This window comes from Hyperolius riggenbachi, chromosome 7 (assembly GCF_040937935.1).
Source record: "Hyperolius riggenbachi isolate aHypRig1 chromosome 7, aHypRig1.pri, whole genome shotgun sequence".
NCBI classification, from domain to species: Eukaryota; Metazoa; Chordata; class Amphibia; order Anura; family Hyperoliidae; genus Hyperolius; species Hyperolius riggenbachi.
Window position 1 is genome coordinate 180,940,965 of NC_090652.1, and position 19,005 is coordinate 180,959,969.

At 45.6% G+C, this 19,005-nt stretch overlaps 1 protein-coding gene across 1 annotated transcript in view; it reads right to left on the reverse strand.

The window, feature by feature from the left end:
- Positions 1–19,005, reverse strand: part of COL5A2 (collagen type V alpha 2 chain) — a 1,703,177-nt gene that overhangs the window by 1,379,009 nt on the left and 305,163 nt on the right. Inside the window, exon 7 of the mRNA XM_068247348.1 lies at positions 4,267–4,311. Within this exon, the coding sequence (XP_068103449.1) occupies positions 4,267–4,311 (45 nt within the window). The remainder of the gene's footprint in view (positions 1–4,266; positions 4,312–19,005) is intronic.

Genomic DNA, 19,005 nt, shown 5'->3' on the forward strand with positions numbered 1-19,005 from the left:
CCCCCCCTGCCCTTAGATCCCCCTCAGACCACCCTCTGATTACCTCCCCCCATGCTATTGTTTACCTCTTATTTTCCCTTGTGTAAGGCTTGTAAACAGCCTTCTTTTCATCCCCTGATCATCAACTATCACTCTTACTCATCATATCAGGCCTCAGGGTACCCATACATGGTACAATTTTTCATTTTTTTTCGATTAGATCATTTAGTTCGATTATTCTGTTAGATCGAATATAAAGATTTTTCCAGCATGTCCGATCTGATTTTTCTCGAAAAAACGGGATAATCGTTCGAATTTCTTGATCAAAAAAAAAAATTTCAACTTTAATTCGATTCGATCATTTAGATCGAATAAAGGGGATAATCAAACGTTTTTATTGTACCATGTATGGCCACCATTAGGCCTCGTTCACATCTGAGGAGCGCAGATGGCATGCGATCCGAACGCAGTGCATCTGATCGCACGCCATCTGCGCCGCTGCCCGCTGCACTACTGATCCCATCCATTGACAGTGATGGGATCAGCTCTGCACTTGCGGGGAAAATGCAGGCAGCAGTACGCAAGCGATTTCCAGCGCATCGTACTGCTGCGCAGCGCAGTAGATGTGAACGGTAGAAGGGCAGTCTATGCCCTTCTGCCGTTCCTGCGTTTCAGCACATCATACGCGCTTCCATATCCGCACGGAAGCGCGTATGATGTGAACAAGGCCTCAATCAGCCCTCTGCGGACGCCTAATCCTTCCTCCCTGTATTAACAGTTAGGCAAATTAGTTAGCTAGGCCTCTTTGTTAGGTAGTTAGCGTCAATTAGCGCCCAGCCCCCCACACTGCAGTCACTAATTAGTCGCTGATTAGCGTCATCACTGTCGCTAACCAGCATATAGTAATATAGTATCTGTAAGTGATCAGTACTGATTGCAGTCTGATCTATATCAGTAAGTTAGGGTCACCTTAGTGTAGGCTCCACTAAAAACACAGTGTACAATCAGGCCTGATCATTCGGCCGCACTTGCGTTCAGCCCGCGCCACCGCAGTGACAGAAAATTTCTTTTCTGATCACCGCAACAACACAATACAATAGCTGCGGCGCTCTAAAGATCAGTTTTGATTTTTTTTTTTAAATCAAAACTGAGCATTCGCAGCTTTTTACTTCACAAGCACTCCTTTTTGCTGGGTAGGTGTGCTCGCTTTCCTGGGTAGTCTCAGAGGAATACCTCCTAAATTTAGCAGCCCAAAATGGCAAGAAAGGGGTATTCCCTGGAAGAGGCCTACAGGATTCTGGCCGAGTCGGGTGAGAGTGATTGGGACGCCTCATCCGACGAATCATCCGGGTCAGAATACGAACATGTAGACAGCAGTGGCTCTCTGATCGATCGTTCTGATGACGAGGTTGAGGTCCCTGCTAGTGCCAGGCATACCCAACCCCATGTCAGTGGACCATAAGTGCCGCAGGATCAACCTCAAGAGCAGCAGAGTGGTGCTAGCGGTGATCTAGGATTTCATGGTGAGGCATACACCAGCAGCACAGCACATCCTGGACCTGCAACCAGTACTGCTTTATCCCCTGGTGAATTGGCGAGCACCAGCATGGCAGATGAAACTTGTTCGGTGGCACGTGCAGTAAGACCCCGGTCGCAGCCACCAGAAGCACGGGCTTGTAGTACCCCTAGACTCCCAGAAGTGCTGGCAATCCCACACGTTTTATGTGCCCATTTGTCCCTGTTATTGCAACGTTTAAAATATTTCCCTAGTACAATTTACGGTGCCAATATTTTATTTGGACATAAAGGTGCATTTTCAGTTTTGCGTCCATCACTAATTACAAGCCCATAATTTAAAAAAATAACAGTAATATACCCTCTTGACATACATATTAAAAAAGTTTGGTCCCTACGGTAACTATTTTTTTTTCATTGTCAGTTTTGTTTTGTTTTTAAAATTCAAAAAATTTACTTGGGTATATGTGGAAGAGTTTGGGAGGGAAGGAGTTAATTTTAAATGTAAGTGTGGGTATTTTTATTAAAATAAATGTATTTAGGTGTACTTTTACTATAAGTATGTGAATAGGAAGTAATGCGTGGCTGTGTTACTTCGGAAGATACAAATGACTGCGGCATCTCATTGATTCCGGCAATCATTGACACGGGGACTTAGATTCATGAATGGGGACTGCATTCCCATTCATTAATCTCCCTGCTAACAATCAGTGAGCGAGCAGGAGGACGAGGAGCTACGTCCCTGCAAGGTAAAGGGGGTGTTTTGTAGGGACTTATATACTCGGCCGGGGAAGGTAAAGTGGTTAAAGTATATATATATATATATATATATATATATATATATATATATATATATATATATATATATATATATACACAGTGGGGTGTGAGCATTTGGGCAACCTTGTTAATTGTCATGATTTTCCTGTATAAATCGTTGGTTGTTACAATAAAAAATTTGACTTAAATATATCATATAGGACAGTGATGGCTAACCTTGGCACTCCAGCTATGACAAAAATACAAATCCCATCATGCCTCTGCTTCCCCAAGTTATGCTTAGAACTGTCAGAGTATTGCAATGCCTCATGGGACTTGTAGTTCCACCACAGCTGAAGTGCCAAGGTTATCCATCACTGATATAGGAGACACACACAGTGATATTTGAGAAGTGAAATTAAATTTATTGGATTTACAGGAAGTGTGCAATAATTCTTTAAACACAATTAGGCAGGAATGAAATCAATATTTAGTAGACCCTCCTTTTGCAGAAATTAAAGCCTCTAAACACTTCCTGTAGGTTCCAATGAGAGTCTGGATTCTGGTTGAAGGTGTTTTGGACCATTCTTCTTTACAAAACATCTCTAGTTCTTTCAGGTTTGATAGCTTCCGAGCATGGACAGCTCTCTTTAACTTACACCACAGCTTTTCAATTATATTTAGGTCTGGGGACTGAGATGCCCATTCCAGAACGTTGTACTTGTTCCTCTGCATGAATGCCTTAGTGTATTTTGAGCAGTGTCTAGGGTCGTTGTCTTGTTGAAACATCCAGCCCCGGCACAGCTTCAGCTTTGTCACTTATTCCTGGACATTGGTCTCTAGAATCTGCTGATACTGAGTGGAATCCATGCATCCCTCAACTTTGACAAGATTCCCAGTCCCTACACTAGCCACACAGCCCCACAGCATGATGGAATCACCACCATATTTCACTGTAGGTAGCAGGTGTTTTTCTTGGAATGCTGTGTTGTTTTTCCTCCATGCATAACACCCCTTGTTATGCCCAAATAACTCAAATTTAGTTTCATCAGTGCACAGCACCTTATTCTAAAATGAAGCTGGCTTGCCCGAATGTGCTTTAACATACCTCAAGTGCCTCTGTTTGTGCTGTGGGCAGAGAAAAGGCTTCCTCTGCATCACTCTCGCATACAGCATCTCCTTGTGTAAATTGTGCCTAATGGTTGAACGATGCATAGTGACTCCATCTGCAGCAAGATGATGTTGTAGGTCTTTGGTGCTGGTCTGTGGGTTGACTCTGACTGTTCTCACCATTCATCGCTTTTGTTTATCCAAGATTTTTTTTGGTCTGCCACTTCGAGCCTTAACTTGAACTGAGCCTGTGGTCTTCCATTTCCTCAATATGTTCCTAACTGTGGAAACAGACAGCTGAAATCTCAGAGACAGCTTTCTGTATCCATCCCCTAACCCATGATGGTGAACAATCTTTGTCTTTAGGTCATTCGAGAGTTGTTTTGAGACCCCCATGTTGCTACAAGAGAGGAGGGAAAGTTACAATTGACCCCCTTAAATACTCTTTCTCATAATTGGATTCACCTGTGTATGTAGGTCAGGGGTCACTGTCAATTCGAGTTCCAATAAATAGTTCTAAAGGTTTTGGAATCAATAAAATAACAGTGCCCAAATGTACGCACCTGCCTAATTTTATTTAAACAATTATTGCACACTTTCTGTAAATGCAATACACTTAATTTCATGTCTCAAATATCACTGTGTGTCTCCCATATGATATATTTAACTGACATTTTTTATCGGAACAACCAACAATTTATACAGAAAAATCATGACAATTAACAGGGTTGCCCAAACTTTTGCATCCCACTATATATATATATATATATATATATATATATATATATATATATATATATATATATATATATACATACACATACACATGTACACACACACGCGCACACACATATTCTCATTAATATGTAACTCAGAGATATGTGATAGTATGTAATGTCTTACCTGATTGCCTGGTGCACCCTGTGGACCTCTTGGTCCAACTTGTCCCTGTAAAAATGTAAGATGTTTATACAATTGTTAGAATAAGTGCTGCTCAAATGTACAAAATACACTTATTTTTTTTTACAACACCAAAAAAAAAAAACTTATTCTGGAAATTAAAAGGTGTGCAGTATGGTTACCTGACTGCACACATCCTTTCCAGGAACCAGAATGATGCATTCAGTTGTTTGTAGACAAGACAAATAACATTTATATCGCGCTTTTCTCCTGGTGGACTCAAAGCGCCAGAGCTGCAGCCACTAGGACGCGCTCTATAGGCAGTAGCAGTGTTAGGGAGACTTGCATAAGGTCTCCTACTGAATAGGTGCTGGCTTACTGAACAGGCAGAGCCAAGATTCAAACCCTGGTCTCCTGTGTCAAAGGCAGAGCCCTTAACCATTACACCATCCAGCCACTTTGTACATAATTCCAGCACTTGGGTGTGGTGAAATGTAGTCACAATGCACTTCCCATGTGGACTATGTCCACTGAAAGGCAGGGGCGGCGCCAGGGGGGTGCAAGGGGGTGCTCGAGCACCCCCTAGAATTGTCCAAGCACCCCCAAAGCACCCCCTGGAGTGAACTGACTTCAGGCGTCTAAAAGACGCCAAGTCAGTTCACACAGCGGCAGCACGGAGCAGCAGGCAGGGCTACGGTAAGATGGCCGCCCGGAGCCCTGTTCTGCAGACTTCGAGTCTGCAGTGCATGGCTTCGGGTGGCCATTTTCCCGGGACAGGAGGTCGGGAAAGAAGGTCTTCTGGCTGTAGGTGAGTAAATGGGTTTTTCTTTTCTTTTTCAGGTGATGCTGATTGTGCATATTGGGGTCATATCTGCTACGGATTGTGCATATTGGGGTCATATCTGCTACGGATTGTGCATATTGGGGTCATATCTGCTACGGATTGTGCATATTGGGGTCATTTCTGCTACCGATTGTGCATATTGGGGTCATTTCTGCTACCGATTGTGCATATTGGGGTCATTTCTGCTACCGATTGTGCATATTGGGGTCATATCTGCTACGGATTGTGCATATTGGGGTCATTTCTGCTACCGATTGTGCATATTGGGGTCATATCTGCTACGGATTGTGCATATTGGGGTCATATCTGCTACCGATTGTGCATATTGGGGTCATATCTGCTACCGATTGTGCATATTGGGGTCATATCTGCTACCGATTGTGCATATTGGGGTCATATCTGCTACCGATTGTGCATATTGGGGTCATATCTGCTACCGATTGTGCATATTGGGGTCATATCTGCTACCGATTGTGCATATTGGGGCCATATCTGATAACGATTGTGCATATTGGGACCATATCTGCCACCGATTGTGCATATTGGGACCATATCTGCCACCGATTGTGCATATTGGGACCATATCTGCCACCGATTGTGCATATTGGGACCATATCTGCCACCGATTGTGCATATTGGGACCATATCTGCCACCGATTGTGCATATTGGGACCATATCTGCCACCGATTGTGCATATTGGGACCATATCTGCCACCGATTGTGCATATTGGGACCATATCTGCCACCGATTGTGCATATTGGGACCATATCTGCCACCGATTGTGCATATTGGGACCATATCTGCCACCGATTGTGCATATTGGGACCATATCTGCCACCGATTGTGCATATTGGGACCATATCTGCCACCGATTGTGCATATTGGGACCATATCTGCCACCGATTGTGCATATTGGAACCATATCTGCCACCGATTGTGCATATTGGGACCATATCTGCCACCGATTGTGCATATTGGGACCATATCTGCCACCGATTGTGCATATTGGGACCATATCTGCTACCGATTGTGCATATTGGGACCATATCTGCTACCGATTGTGCATATTGGGACCATATCTGCTACCGATTGTGCATATTGGGACCATATCTGCTACCGATTGTGCATATTGGGACCATATCTGCTACCGATTGTGCATATTGGGACCATATCTGCTACCGATTGTGCATATTGGGACCATATCTGCTACCGATTGTGCATATTGGGACCATATCTGCTACCGATTGTGCATATTGGGACCATATCTGCTACCGATTGTGCATATTGGGACCATATCTGCTACCGATTGTGCATATTGGAGCCATATCTGCTACCGATTGTGCATATTGGAGCCATATCTGATACCGATTGTGCATATTGGGGTCATTGGACGTGTTTTTTGTTAAAATCTGCTCACATTACGTGTATTTTCTTGAGAAAACCTGCACAATTATGTGAATTTTCTGGGAAAAGGTTCACCAAAACTTGGGCCCTCTGTCTTTGCGTTGCACTTTTAAAGGGAACCCGAGGTGAGAATAATATTGAGGCTGCCATATTTATCTCCCTTTAAGCAATACCAGTTGCCTGGCTGCCGTGCTGGTCCTCTGCCTCTTATTCTTTCAACCATAGACCCTGAACAAGCATGCAGCAGGTCAGGGGTTTCTGACAATATTGTCAGAACTGACAAGATTAGCTGCATGGCTGGTTTCTGGTGTAATTCAGTTCACTACTACAGCCAAATAGATCAGCAGGGCTGCCAGGCAACTAGTATTGTTTAAAAGGAAATAAATATGGCAGCCACCATATCACTCTCACCCTGGGTTCACTTTAAATTACAGTTAGCCCCGCCCTCATCCGGTCATGACCACGCCCATTTTTTCGCCGCGCCGCAGGTTGTAGCCACACCCATTTTTTGACGCGGCGCGCTTCACGCGACGCAGGTCGTCAGCTCCCCCGGAAATTGGTCCAGCACCTGCATAGCACCCCCTAAAAAAATTTTCTGGAGCCGCCACTGCTGAAAGGACTTCAAATGTACATGTGTGCCTAGTCTTTGCGCAAACAGCACTGTTTAACAGTGGTGAGAAAGGTGACACACACAATATCCTATGAAAACAGTATGCAGTGATCTACTGCTTAGAGTTGTTTCACTAAAAGTGGAAAAAATCAACAATGTTTGTGGAGAGAGTTACATACCAGTTTAGAGCCTCTGGATGATCCAGAGGCTTTTGAGATCCTCATAAATGCTATTTAAACATAAGCACTACATCCGTAACATTAGTGCAAAAAAAAAAAAAAAACATTGCATAAGAAAAACAAACGTCCGCAAATACCATAAATACCATATGATCTTAGTTAAACAAAAGGAATTAACCACTTCAGTACCGACATATAAAACCCCCTTAAAGAGGAACTCCAGTGAAAATAAAGTAATAAAAAAGTGCTTCATTTCTACAATAATTGTGTATAAATTATTTATTCAGTTTGCCCATTGTAAAGTCTTTCCTCTCCCTGATTTAAATTCTGTCATTTATCACATGGTGAAATTTTTACTGCTGATGTCAGTGGAAGGAGATGCTGCTTGCTTTTTTTTGACAGTTGGAAACAGCTGTAAACAGCTGTTATTTCCCACAATGCAACAAGGCTCCCACAGTGTGATGTCATAACCATGGTCCTGACATCACACTGTGGGAGGGGTTTCACCACAATATTATCCATACAGAGCCCCCAGATGACCCGTTTGTGAAAAGGAAAAGATTTCTCATGGGAAAGGGGGTATCAGCTACTGGTTGGGATGAAGTTCAATTCTTGGTCACGGTTTCTCTTTAAGGACCAGAGCAGTTTTGACATTTTAGCTATGTCCCTATTCAATCAGCAATAACTTTCCCACTCACTACTAAGAGATACATATAGCGGTTTTTTTTTTTCAGAAGAAACTAGTCTTTCTTTGGGAAGTTTTTTCCCCCCAAGAATGGTTTTATTTTTTATGCTTTTTAAAGTCTACCAGTTTTATACATACCTGGGGCTTCCTCCAGCCCCATCAGAACGGATCACTCTCATGCCGCCGTCCTCAGTCTTCTCCCTCTTCAGTACCGGGTGCAGTAACTTCGGCCAGTCACGGCCAGTCTGAACATACGCAGTGTGTTCCCTCCGTCTCTCCCCGGCGGAGAATAGTACTGCGCAGGCGCAGTACTATTCTCAGCTGGAGAGACAGAGGAAGCGCACTGCGCATGCCTAAAACTGGCCGCGACTAGTTATAGAGAAGAAGTTATGGGACCTGGTACCAAAGAGGGAGAAGACTGAGGAAGGCGGCCTGGGAGCGATCCATGTGGATAGGGCTGGAGGAAACCCCAGGTATGTATAAAACTTTATATCCTAACTCAACCCTGGTTTCCTTTGAAGCAAAAAAGTGAAAAAATACATTATTTCTTAGTTTCTACTCCTTGCTGATATTTGTTGCTGAAAAGCACCCCAAAACAGCTCTTTTGAGAGCTAATGTTCTTGTGATGCGTTTTTTATTTTTTGTGTGACCCACTGACACTTGCATCTACAACCCTGTCTGTTGCAGCTGGCCCTTGCTAACTGCTATACTGTGCCAGGCCCAGCACATTCAGTGCCTACCTGTTCACTGCACCTGACCTGTGTGACTGCTGCACATTTGTAATACCAGTCTGTGCATACCTGTTCACTGCACCTGCGTGACAGCACGCAGTTTTAACAAACAAACAAACAAAACAAACACAGAACATTTATATCGCGCTTTTCTCCTGGCGGACTCAAAGCGCCAGAGCTGCAGCCACTAGGACGCGCTCTATAGGCAGTAGCAGTGTTAGGGAGACTTGCCGAATGTCTCCTACTGAATAGGTGCTGGCTTACTGAACAGGCAGTGCCGAGATTCGAACCCAGGTCCCCTGTGTCAGAGGCAGAGCCCTTAACCATTACACTATACCAGTCACTGCATACCTGTTCACGGTACCTGTGTGTGTGACAGCTGCACATTTGTAATACCAGTCCGTGCATACCTGTTCACTGCACCTGACCTGTGTGACTGCTGCACATTGTATTGATACCAGTCCGTGAATATCTGTTCACTGCACCTGTGTGACAGCACGCAGTTTTATATACCAGTCACTGCATACCTGTTCACGGTACCTGTGTGTGTGACAGCTGCACATTTGTAATACCAGTCCGTGCATACCTGTTCACTGCACCTGTGTGTGTGACAGCTGCACATTGTATTGATACCAGTCCCTGCATACCTTTTCACTGCACCTGTGTGACTGCACATTGTATTAGTCAAGTCAGTGCATACCTTTCACTTCTTCCCCCCCAATATGGACAAAACAACAGGCAGAGGCAGACCCAGAGGCAGGCCACCCGGCAGGTCTGTTCGAGGTCGTGCTGACGTGATTTCGTGTGGCCCTGGACCAAAGTACAGTGCTCAGAAGAAGTCACGTGCCATCAACTCCCAAGATTGTCAGGACGTAGTTGACTATTGAACACCTCATCTTCCGCCGCCACCAGCGCTACTACAAGCACCACATCCGCTACATTTGATACTTCGGAGGAGTTATTTGGTGGGGAATTAACTGATTTACAGCCATTATTGTTACAACAAGATGAAGGCACTAAGCAAGTTACACCACCTCATATGTCTGAGTTAGGCGTCACTATGGACGTAAGGTGTGAGGAGGATGATGAAGTACCTGCTGTTGGTGCAGTTTATGAGGTGTCTGATACAAGTGAAGCTGTGGAGGATGAATATGATGATGATGATACTGGCATGGATATCACGTGGGATCCTAATAGACATGACGACCAGGGGGACAGTTCAGAGGGGTAGTCACAGAGTAGTAGGAGGAGACAAGTTGCTGAAAGAAGCAGGGGGAGATGGTCATCAGAAACAGCTCTTGGCAGTGTCCAGCGGCATGTATCACCACCTATGGACAGCCAGCCAACATGCCCTTCAACGTCAGCTGCTGACGCCACCACCACAGTGCCATCATTCCAGGGCTCAGCGGTGTGGAAATTTTTGTGTGCGTGTGCCTCAGATGAGGCAATGCCATCTATGCCATCTATACTCTCTGCCAGCAAAAATTGAGCTGTGGAAAGACGTAGGGACAACTACCTTATGAAGGCACATGATGAAAAAGCACAAACTGCAATGTGAAGACCACCTGAGCAAAAGCAGCACACAAAAGCAAAGCCACCCTCCTTCTCCTCTTCCTCCTTCAGGTGCATTATCTTCAGCCACTTTCTCCCTTGCACCTTCACAGCCACCCTCCTCCACTCTGACTCTCACCTTAAGCGGTTCCTGCTCCTCTGCCCACCGCAGCAGCCAGGTGTCCATGAAGGAAATCTTTGAGCGGAAGTAGCAAATGTCTGCCAGTCACCCCCTTGCCAGGGTACCTAGATATCTGGATCCGATTCGGATATCTGAATTTGACATTTTTGTACCCAACGCTAGTATCTGTAGTATCCGCCCGGATTCGGATACCCGAACTGAAAATCATCTTTTCAAGGCTCCTTATCCAGTTTTAGAGGCTAAAAATCTCTCTCAATATCTCTCTCTCTCTCTCTCTCTCTCTCCAGTTTTTCCAAACAGCTTACATACCATAGCTGGGATTAGAACACAGGTCTCAGTGTGTAGTAGGTATCTGTCTTACCCCCTAGACCATCAACCACACTACATGCTAAAGCTGGCCTAGCATGTATCAGATGGTAGGACAGAGGTCACACCTACAACAGGAGTGCAATACAAATGTATTTCCAATAAAAACTTCAATAAAAGGATTCTAATACAGTACTGTATTTCAGCCAGGTCACAAAAATCTTCAAAGTCTGTGACTGGAGGCAACGTTTGGTGAACCCTTTCCCTTTTGAGAGAAGTCTGTTTTGTTGTGTTCTCATTGTAGTGGCTAAAACACTGGTTAAAAAGTGACTGGCCTTCAAAAAAATCATTAACCAGCTTTAGCATGTAGTGTGGTTGATGGTCTAGTGGGTAAGACAGATACCTACTACACACTGAGACCTGGGTTCTAATCCCAGCTATGGTAGGTAAGCTGGCTTTTCAAAAAGTACAAATCCTTAATCATGCTACTTTTTCTATTGTATTGATCATTATGGTAGTATGGTACATGCTAGGCCAGCTTTAGCATGTAGTGTGGTTGATGGTCTAGTGAGTAAAACAGATACCTACTACACACTGAGACCTGGGTTCTAATCTCAGCTATGGTAGGTAAGCTGGCTTTTCAAAAAGTACAAATCCTTAATCATGCTACTTTTTCTATTGAATTGATCATAATGGTAGTATGGTACATGTTAGGCCAGCTTTAGCATGTAGTGTGGTTGATGGTCTAGTGGGTAAAACAGATACCTCCTACACACTGAGACCTGGCTTCTAACCCCAGCTATGGTATGTAAGATGGCTTTTTTAAAAAGTACAAATCCTTAATCATGCTACTTTTTCTATTGAATTGATCATAATGGTAGTAAGGCACATGCTAGGCCAGCTTTAGCATGTAGTGTGGTTGATGGTCTAGTGGGTAAAACAGATACCTACTACACACTGAGACCTGCGTTCTAATCCCAGCTATGGTATGTAAGCTGGCTTTTCAAAAAGTACAAATCCTTAATCATGCTACTTTTTCTATTGAATTGATCATAATGGTAGTATGGTACATGCTAGGCCAGCTTTAGCATGTAGTGTGGTTGATGGTCTAGTGGGTAAGACAGATACCTACTACACACTGAGACCTGGGTTCTAATCCCAGCTATGGTATGTAAGCTGTTTTGAAAAACTGCAATTCCCTACAGGATGGATGGATGAGGAGGGAGATTCTTTTTGTTATTGAACCTGTAATTCGGGTAGTCCGGGTAATTCCGATATCCGCGGGTATCCGGATCGGTGGTGAAACTATCTGCAGATAGCTATCCGGTTATCTGCACAACTATCTGGAATCCGGATCCGACCCGGATAGCAGAAAAAGGTCGGATACCCGGGTTAATCCGGGTACCCGGGATCCGAATGAGCATCCCTGCCCCTTGCCCGGCGTCTGACAGCTGGCTTGGCGGAACTGTTAGCTCGCCAGCTGTTACCATACCAGCTGGTGAACTCTGAGGCCTTCCGAAAATCTGTGGCAATTGGGACACCGCAGTGGAAGATACCAGGCCGCAATTATTGCTCAAAAAAGGTGTTACGCAAACTGTACCATGAAGTTGAAAGGCAAGTGGTGTCATCTCTGTCACACAACGTTGGGTCAAGGGTCCATCTGACCACGGATGCCTGGTCTGCAAAGCACGGTCAGGGCAGGTACATTACTTATACAGCCCATTGGGTCAACCTGGTGACCGCTGGCTTACAGGCAGGCCTGCTGCCACCTCCTCTCCTTCTCCTCCTACTCCTCCTGCTACATCCACTTCGCTGTCATCCTCCTCCTCCTTGGCTGAGTGGCAGTGCTACTCTACTGGTGCTGCGATCTCCTCTCCAACTACACACCCTCAGCTCCCCAGGATCTATGCTGCATGCCAGCTACGACGGTGTCACCAGCATGGCACACGTGCTGAATCTAATAATTCAAAGATTTGTGTCTAAGTACCCAGGCTTACAGGAGCTGAAGCAGTCCAGGAAGGTGTGTGGGCATTTCAGGCGGTCTTACACGGCCATGGCACGCTTGGCCCATATTCAGCAGAGAAACAACTTGCTGGTGAGCCGCTTGATTTGCGATAGCCCGACTCGCTGGAATTCAACGTTCCTGATGTTTGACCGCCTGCTACAACAGGAGAAAGCCGTCAACCAGTATCTGTACAACTACAGTAAAAGGACATACTCTGGGGAGATGGGGTTGTTCTGGCCTAAGTACTGGACACTCATGCGAAATGCCTGCAGGTTCATGCAGCCGTTTGAGGAGGTGACAAACATGGTGATTTGCAGTGAAGGCGCCATCAGTGACTTGATCCCATATGCTTTCTTCCTGGAGCGTGCCGTGCGTAGAGTAGTGGAACAAGCTGTGGAAGAGTGTGAACAGGAACTTGTATCTTGTTTGCAAAGACATCAATGACTTGACATGATGGAGGATTAAATCTGCTGGGTAATCTTAAAGTTGTGTCACCCAATCTTAGCATTCTTGGGTCCTCACCATTAGGGCTTATTGTAGTGGCGACAAATCGTGATTGTGAAAAATAGTACTTAAGTCTAATGCGTCGGAAAAAGCGATGTAGTTCAATGTAAATTTGCTGGGAATGTTAAGAAGAACAGTGTGAACAAGAGGAACATTTTTTTTTTCAAAAAGACCTTATACTTTTTGAGAAAATCGATTTTAAAATTCTCCTTCTGACCGTGGGAAAATTAAATGCCCACTGACTTTAGCAGTTAATAACAAAGCCCCCTTAAAAGCTAGAAACATCAAATTTGCTGAATGTGAAGAAGAACAATGGGAACAAGAGGGAAAAAAATTCAAAAAGACCTTATACTTTTTGAGAAAAATCGATTTTAATGTTTCAAAGGAAAAAAGTTACATGTAAATGCATAAATGACACTTCTTAGGGAAACAATTCCCGCTGACTTTAGCAGTTAATAGCAAAGGCCTCTTACATCCTAGCAACACCAAATTTGCAGGATATGTTAAAAAGATAGTGGGAAACAATATTTAAATTTAAAAAAAAAAAAATGTATTTTTTGTTATTTCAGAGTGTGGGAAATTCCCCCTAAAATAATGTGGGGTCCCTCCTGCCGAGCTCTCTGTAACTCCTTGTCCCCCATGCAGGCTGGGATAGCCAGAATGCGGAGCCCCAGCCTGCATGGGGCTTCGCACCCTGAGCTATACCAGCCAGCATGGTCCATGGTATGGGAGGGCTACGGGGGAGAGGGGCAGCCAAGCCTTCCCCTCTCCCCCCGAGCCCTTGTCCAATCCATGGACAAGGGGCTCTTCCCCACCTCCGGTGCACCAGGAGGAGGTGGGGGTCGGACTCCCTAGGGGGGAATTTATGGTGGCATCTGGAAGTCCCTTTTAAGAAGGGGACCCCAGATGCCCACCCGCCTCCCAGGAGAAATGAGTATAGGGGTACAAAGTACCCCTTACCCATTTCCACAAAGGGTTAAATGAAATAAAACACAACAACGAAAAAAGTCCTTTAATGTTCTTAATTAACCAGAGGTAGAGACTAACCAGCAAGCTCATGGTTAACCAGAACTTCATTGGAGTGTGTAAGGGGCTACAATGGTCCTAAAAGCCCCTTTACTAAAATGCTAAGAAAAACAAAAGTTTGCTTTCTTAACCTCCCTGGCGGTTAATTTTTTTTTCCAAATGGAAAAAATCCTTTTTTTTTAAAATTTTTTTTTTTGTTTCATGTAAAGCTACCAGAGTGGTAGCTACATGAAACACCACTAGAGGGCGCATGTGGCCCTCTAGTCCGATCGTCCCTGGCATCTATAGCAAACAAGGGAACGCGTATATAACGCGTTCCCCTGTTTGGCTTCTCCTGTCGCCATGGCGACGATCGGGACGACGTCATGGACGTCAGCCGACGTCCTGACGTCAGGCACACCCGATCCAGCCCATAGCGCTGCCCGGAACTCATTGATTCGGGCAGCGCAGGGCTCTGGCGGGGGGGGCCCTCTTCAGCCGCTGCGTGCGGCCGATCGCCGCAGAGCGGCGGCGATCATGCTGTGCGCGCGGCTAGCAAAGTGCTGGCTGCGCGCACAGCAATTTACAGCATGTAAATCGCCCCACCAGGGGCTGAGATCTCCCCCTGCGCGGCATAGCCCGAGCTCAGCTCGGGCTTACCGCCAGGGAGGTTAAAACACAAATTTGCGATAATTCAGGTTGGAGTGAGCTTGAGATGTCTCCCAGTGCATCACTGCTGAATATATGCAAATTAACCATTGTTACCCTTAGAAGCGAAACACACCTCCAGAACCGCTGGAATGCAATGATGTGTCACCTTGTTAATTTGTACAGAGCCATAATAATCCAACATGCATACAGACTGTTTCGGATTGTTTGATCCTCATCAGTGCATGGCATGGATTAATTTGGCTCTATGGAGTACTCCATAGAGCCAAATTAATCCATGCCATGCACTGATAGAGCCAAATCAATCCATGCCATGTACTGATGAGGATCAAACAATCTGAAACATGCATGTTGGATTATTATGGCTCTGAACAAATTAACAAGCTGACACATCATTGCATTCCAGCGGTTCTGGAGGTGTGTTTAGCTTCTAAGGGCAACAATGGTTCATTTGCATATATTCAGCAGTGGTGCCTGGGAGACATTTCGAGCTCACTCCAACCTGAATTATCGCAAATTCTTTCTGTTTTAAGAAAGCAAACTTTTGTTTTACTTAATTAACCAGAAATACTTACCTATACCTTTAAAAAAAAGTTCCCATGCCAATATCCGCAGAAATGTCCCACGCCATTATCCTCTCATGTTGCGATCTTCAATTAAGTTTATTGAAGATCTCCGCCGCCCCCCACATAGCAGAGAATGCGTCCGCATAGGACGCATAGCTGCCGGCTCCCGCTGTCCTCCCCGCCTCCTCACCTGTCACCCTTACCTAGCTTAGCACCTGGTGCACCATGGGTGCACCAGGTGCCAGGCTAGGTGAGAGTGATAGGTAGAGATGGCCCAAACGGTTCGCTCGCAAACGGTTCAAGGAGAACTTTAGGTGGTTTGCGTTCGCCGGCGAAGGCGAACTTTTGCAGAAGTTAGATTCGCCCCCATAATGCTCCATTGAGCACAACTTTGACCCTCTACATCACAGTCAGCAGGCACATTGTCGCCAATCAGACTACACTCACTCCTGGAGCCCCACACACCTTATAAAAGGCAAGGTTCTCCTGCCGTTTTACTCACTCGTCTGCCTACAGTAATTAGTTAAGGGACAGCTGCTGACAGACTCTAGGGAAAGCTTAGTTAGGCTTGTTAGCTTGCTTCTAGGCTGATTGTTATTCCTTTACATTGCTCCTTCCTCCCTCCTCCCGGAGGGAGGAAGGTCTTGTCTTCCAGGGAATTGTAGGATTTCAAAAGCCAGCTTACATACCTTGGCCGGGAATTGAAAGCAGGTCTGAGTGCTTGGTAGGTAGCTCTCTTCACCACTATACCACCACCAACACCACATGCTGAAGCCAGCCTAGCATGTACCATTATGATATATCCAAGAGAAAAATGAGCTTGCTTAAGGATTTGTAGGATGTCAAAAGTCAACTCACATTGACCAGGAATTGAACCCAGGCTTACCACTCTGTAGGCTGCTATCCTAACCATTATACCACCAACACAACACACTACAATCTGAAGCCAGCCTAGCATGTACTATTGTGATATATCCAAGAGAAAATGAGCTTGCTTAGGGAATTGTAGGATTTCAAAAGCCAACTCACATACATTGGCCAGGCCCAGGAATTGAACCCAGGCCTACCGCTCTGTAGGCTGCTATCCTAACCATTATACCACCAACACAACACACTACAATGCTACATGCTGAAGCCAGCCTAGCATGTACCAATGTGATATATCCAAGAGAAAAATGATCTTGCTTAGGGAATTGTAGGATTTCAAAAGCCAACTCACATACATTGGCCAGGCCCAGGAATTGAACCCAGACCTACCGCTCCGTAGGTTGCTATCCTAACCATTATTCCACCAACACAACACACTACAATGCTCCATGCTGAAGCCAGCCTAGCATGTACCATTGTGATATACCCAAGAGAAAAATGAGCTCTCTCTCTCTCTCTTTAGGACTTGATGCCATTGAACTGAATTTTCAGCTTAAAACCATCAACGGATACCGGCAGAATTTCACAGGCAATTTTGGAATTCCGCCGGATTGAAAAAGCAATTCTGTTCCAACCAAACGGAATGGAATGACCAATTTCCGCCTAAAATTGCGGAAAATACAATTCCGCGGAAAGCGGTGACCATCCCTGAGAGAGAGAGAGAGATGAATCTACATCTCTATCTGGGGTTCTCTTCAGACAACTGTTGAACACAAAAGGCAAGGCCATGCCTGGGTGGGCTTGAACCACCAACCTTGCAGTTAACAGCCAAACGCGCTAACCAATTGTGCCACAGAGACTGTGCACCATAAAGACTGTACATGCAGTTGCTGTTGAATGATTGTATGGGGATGTATGTGTGTCTTTTGGAGGGAGGAAGTAAATCTGCTCCAAGAAGTTTCAGCATGTAGTGTTGGTGGTATAATGGTCAGGATAACAGCCTACAGAGCGGTAGGCCTGGGTTCAATTCCGGGGCCTGGCCAATGTATGCGAGTTGGCTTTTGGCCTACAATTCCCTAAGCAAGGTCATTTTCTCTTGGATATATCACAATGATACATGCTAGGCTGGCTTCAGCATGTAGCTGTGAGAAAACGCGGAAAAGCCGCCGCAAGTACTCAGAGTAAGGCGGCTGATTCCGCGTCCAACATGGCGACTGGCGTGCATGGGCACGCGTCCACTAGCCTGTCGGAACGCGGAGAAACCGCCGCATGCCCTGTGGACAAAGCGGAGGAGTCCGCGTCCGACGCGGCGGTTTGCACGCATGGGCCTGCTACTGACAATGTGGCTGGACGCGGGGAAGCCGCCGGTTGCTCGGACAGCGGTGCGGCTGGCCCCGCGTTCAAACCAGCAGATACATTACAGCACATGTCTGGTGTGGCTGGGACTGATAGTCCACACAGGTTCAGAAGGACGCGTGCGCGCGCTGAGAGGCAGAGCCTTTATGACAGTCATAAGGGGGTCAGCTGACCAAGCCGGTCAGCTGACAATTCTATCAGGTTTCATTAGTCCAGCACTTAGGGGAGGCGCTGGAGAGCGCTGGAGTATATAAACTGGGTGCTGGTCATTTCTCTGGTGTCTGGCGTTGCGATCACTACGTGGTAGCACTCAGACCTTTTGTCAGTATCTGTGTTATTATCTAGATCCGTTTCCAAGGTGTTGATGACCAAGGACCTCACACCTTAGTCTAGGGATTCTGTTATTATCTGTGTTATTATCTAGACCAGTTTCCAAGGTGTTGATGACCAAGGACCTCACACCTTAGTCTAGGAATTCTGTTACCTTCTGTGTTATCTTCTAGACTAGTTCCAGGGTGTTGATGATCAAGGAGCTCACACCCAAGTCTAGGCATTCATTTGTTATGACCTTCTGCTTTCCTGACCATTCTTCTGATCTCTGATTCTGTACCTTAGCTATTCTGATACTCTGTTGCCAAACTCTGCTAGTCTTAGGATTCCGCATCTGTCTCCTGTCTTTGTACCTTATCTGTCTGTGTGATGACGACCTGGCCTGCCCGACCTCGATAACTATCTTCCCTGTTAAAGATAGTTCACTGACCTGTCAGTGACACCCTCTCATTGGTGTCACTCACGTTCTGTCCTTCCTACTCTCAGCCTGGCTCCTCCCTCGGGAGAGTCCAGGCTAACGGAAGGAACCTGCATTTGTGCAGTACTCCTTACTGCCTTGCATCTGCTCCTCAGGTGCCGTCCTCAAAGTATTACTGTTGCACCAAACACTCTTATCACTCAGGTGTCCAGAGGGTAGAGATATATCTGATTATCGGTGATACTGCAGATCATCAATAATCGGGTATATATCTGTATTCTCGGTGATACTGCAGATCACCGGTAATCAGACCCTCTCTGTGTTACACCGATCGTTACAGAACGCCAGACCAAAAATACAAATGGACGCACACACTTACCGTCTGGGCGCACTTACCACTTCGGTGGACACCATCAACCAAGTGCTGGGTAATCACCAGGCGTTAATTGACGCTTTGTCAGGGTCTTTAGAAACCCTCCAGACGGCTGTGGACGAAGTGCGATCTCCTCCTAGCACAGACATACGTATGCCTGTACCCGAAAAAATTTCTGGTCACAGATCTGACTTC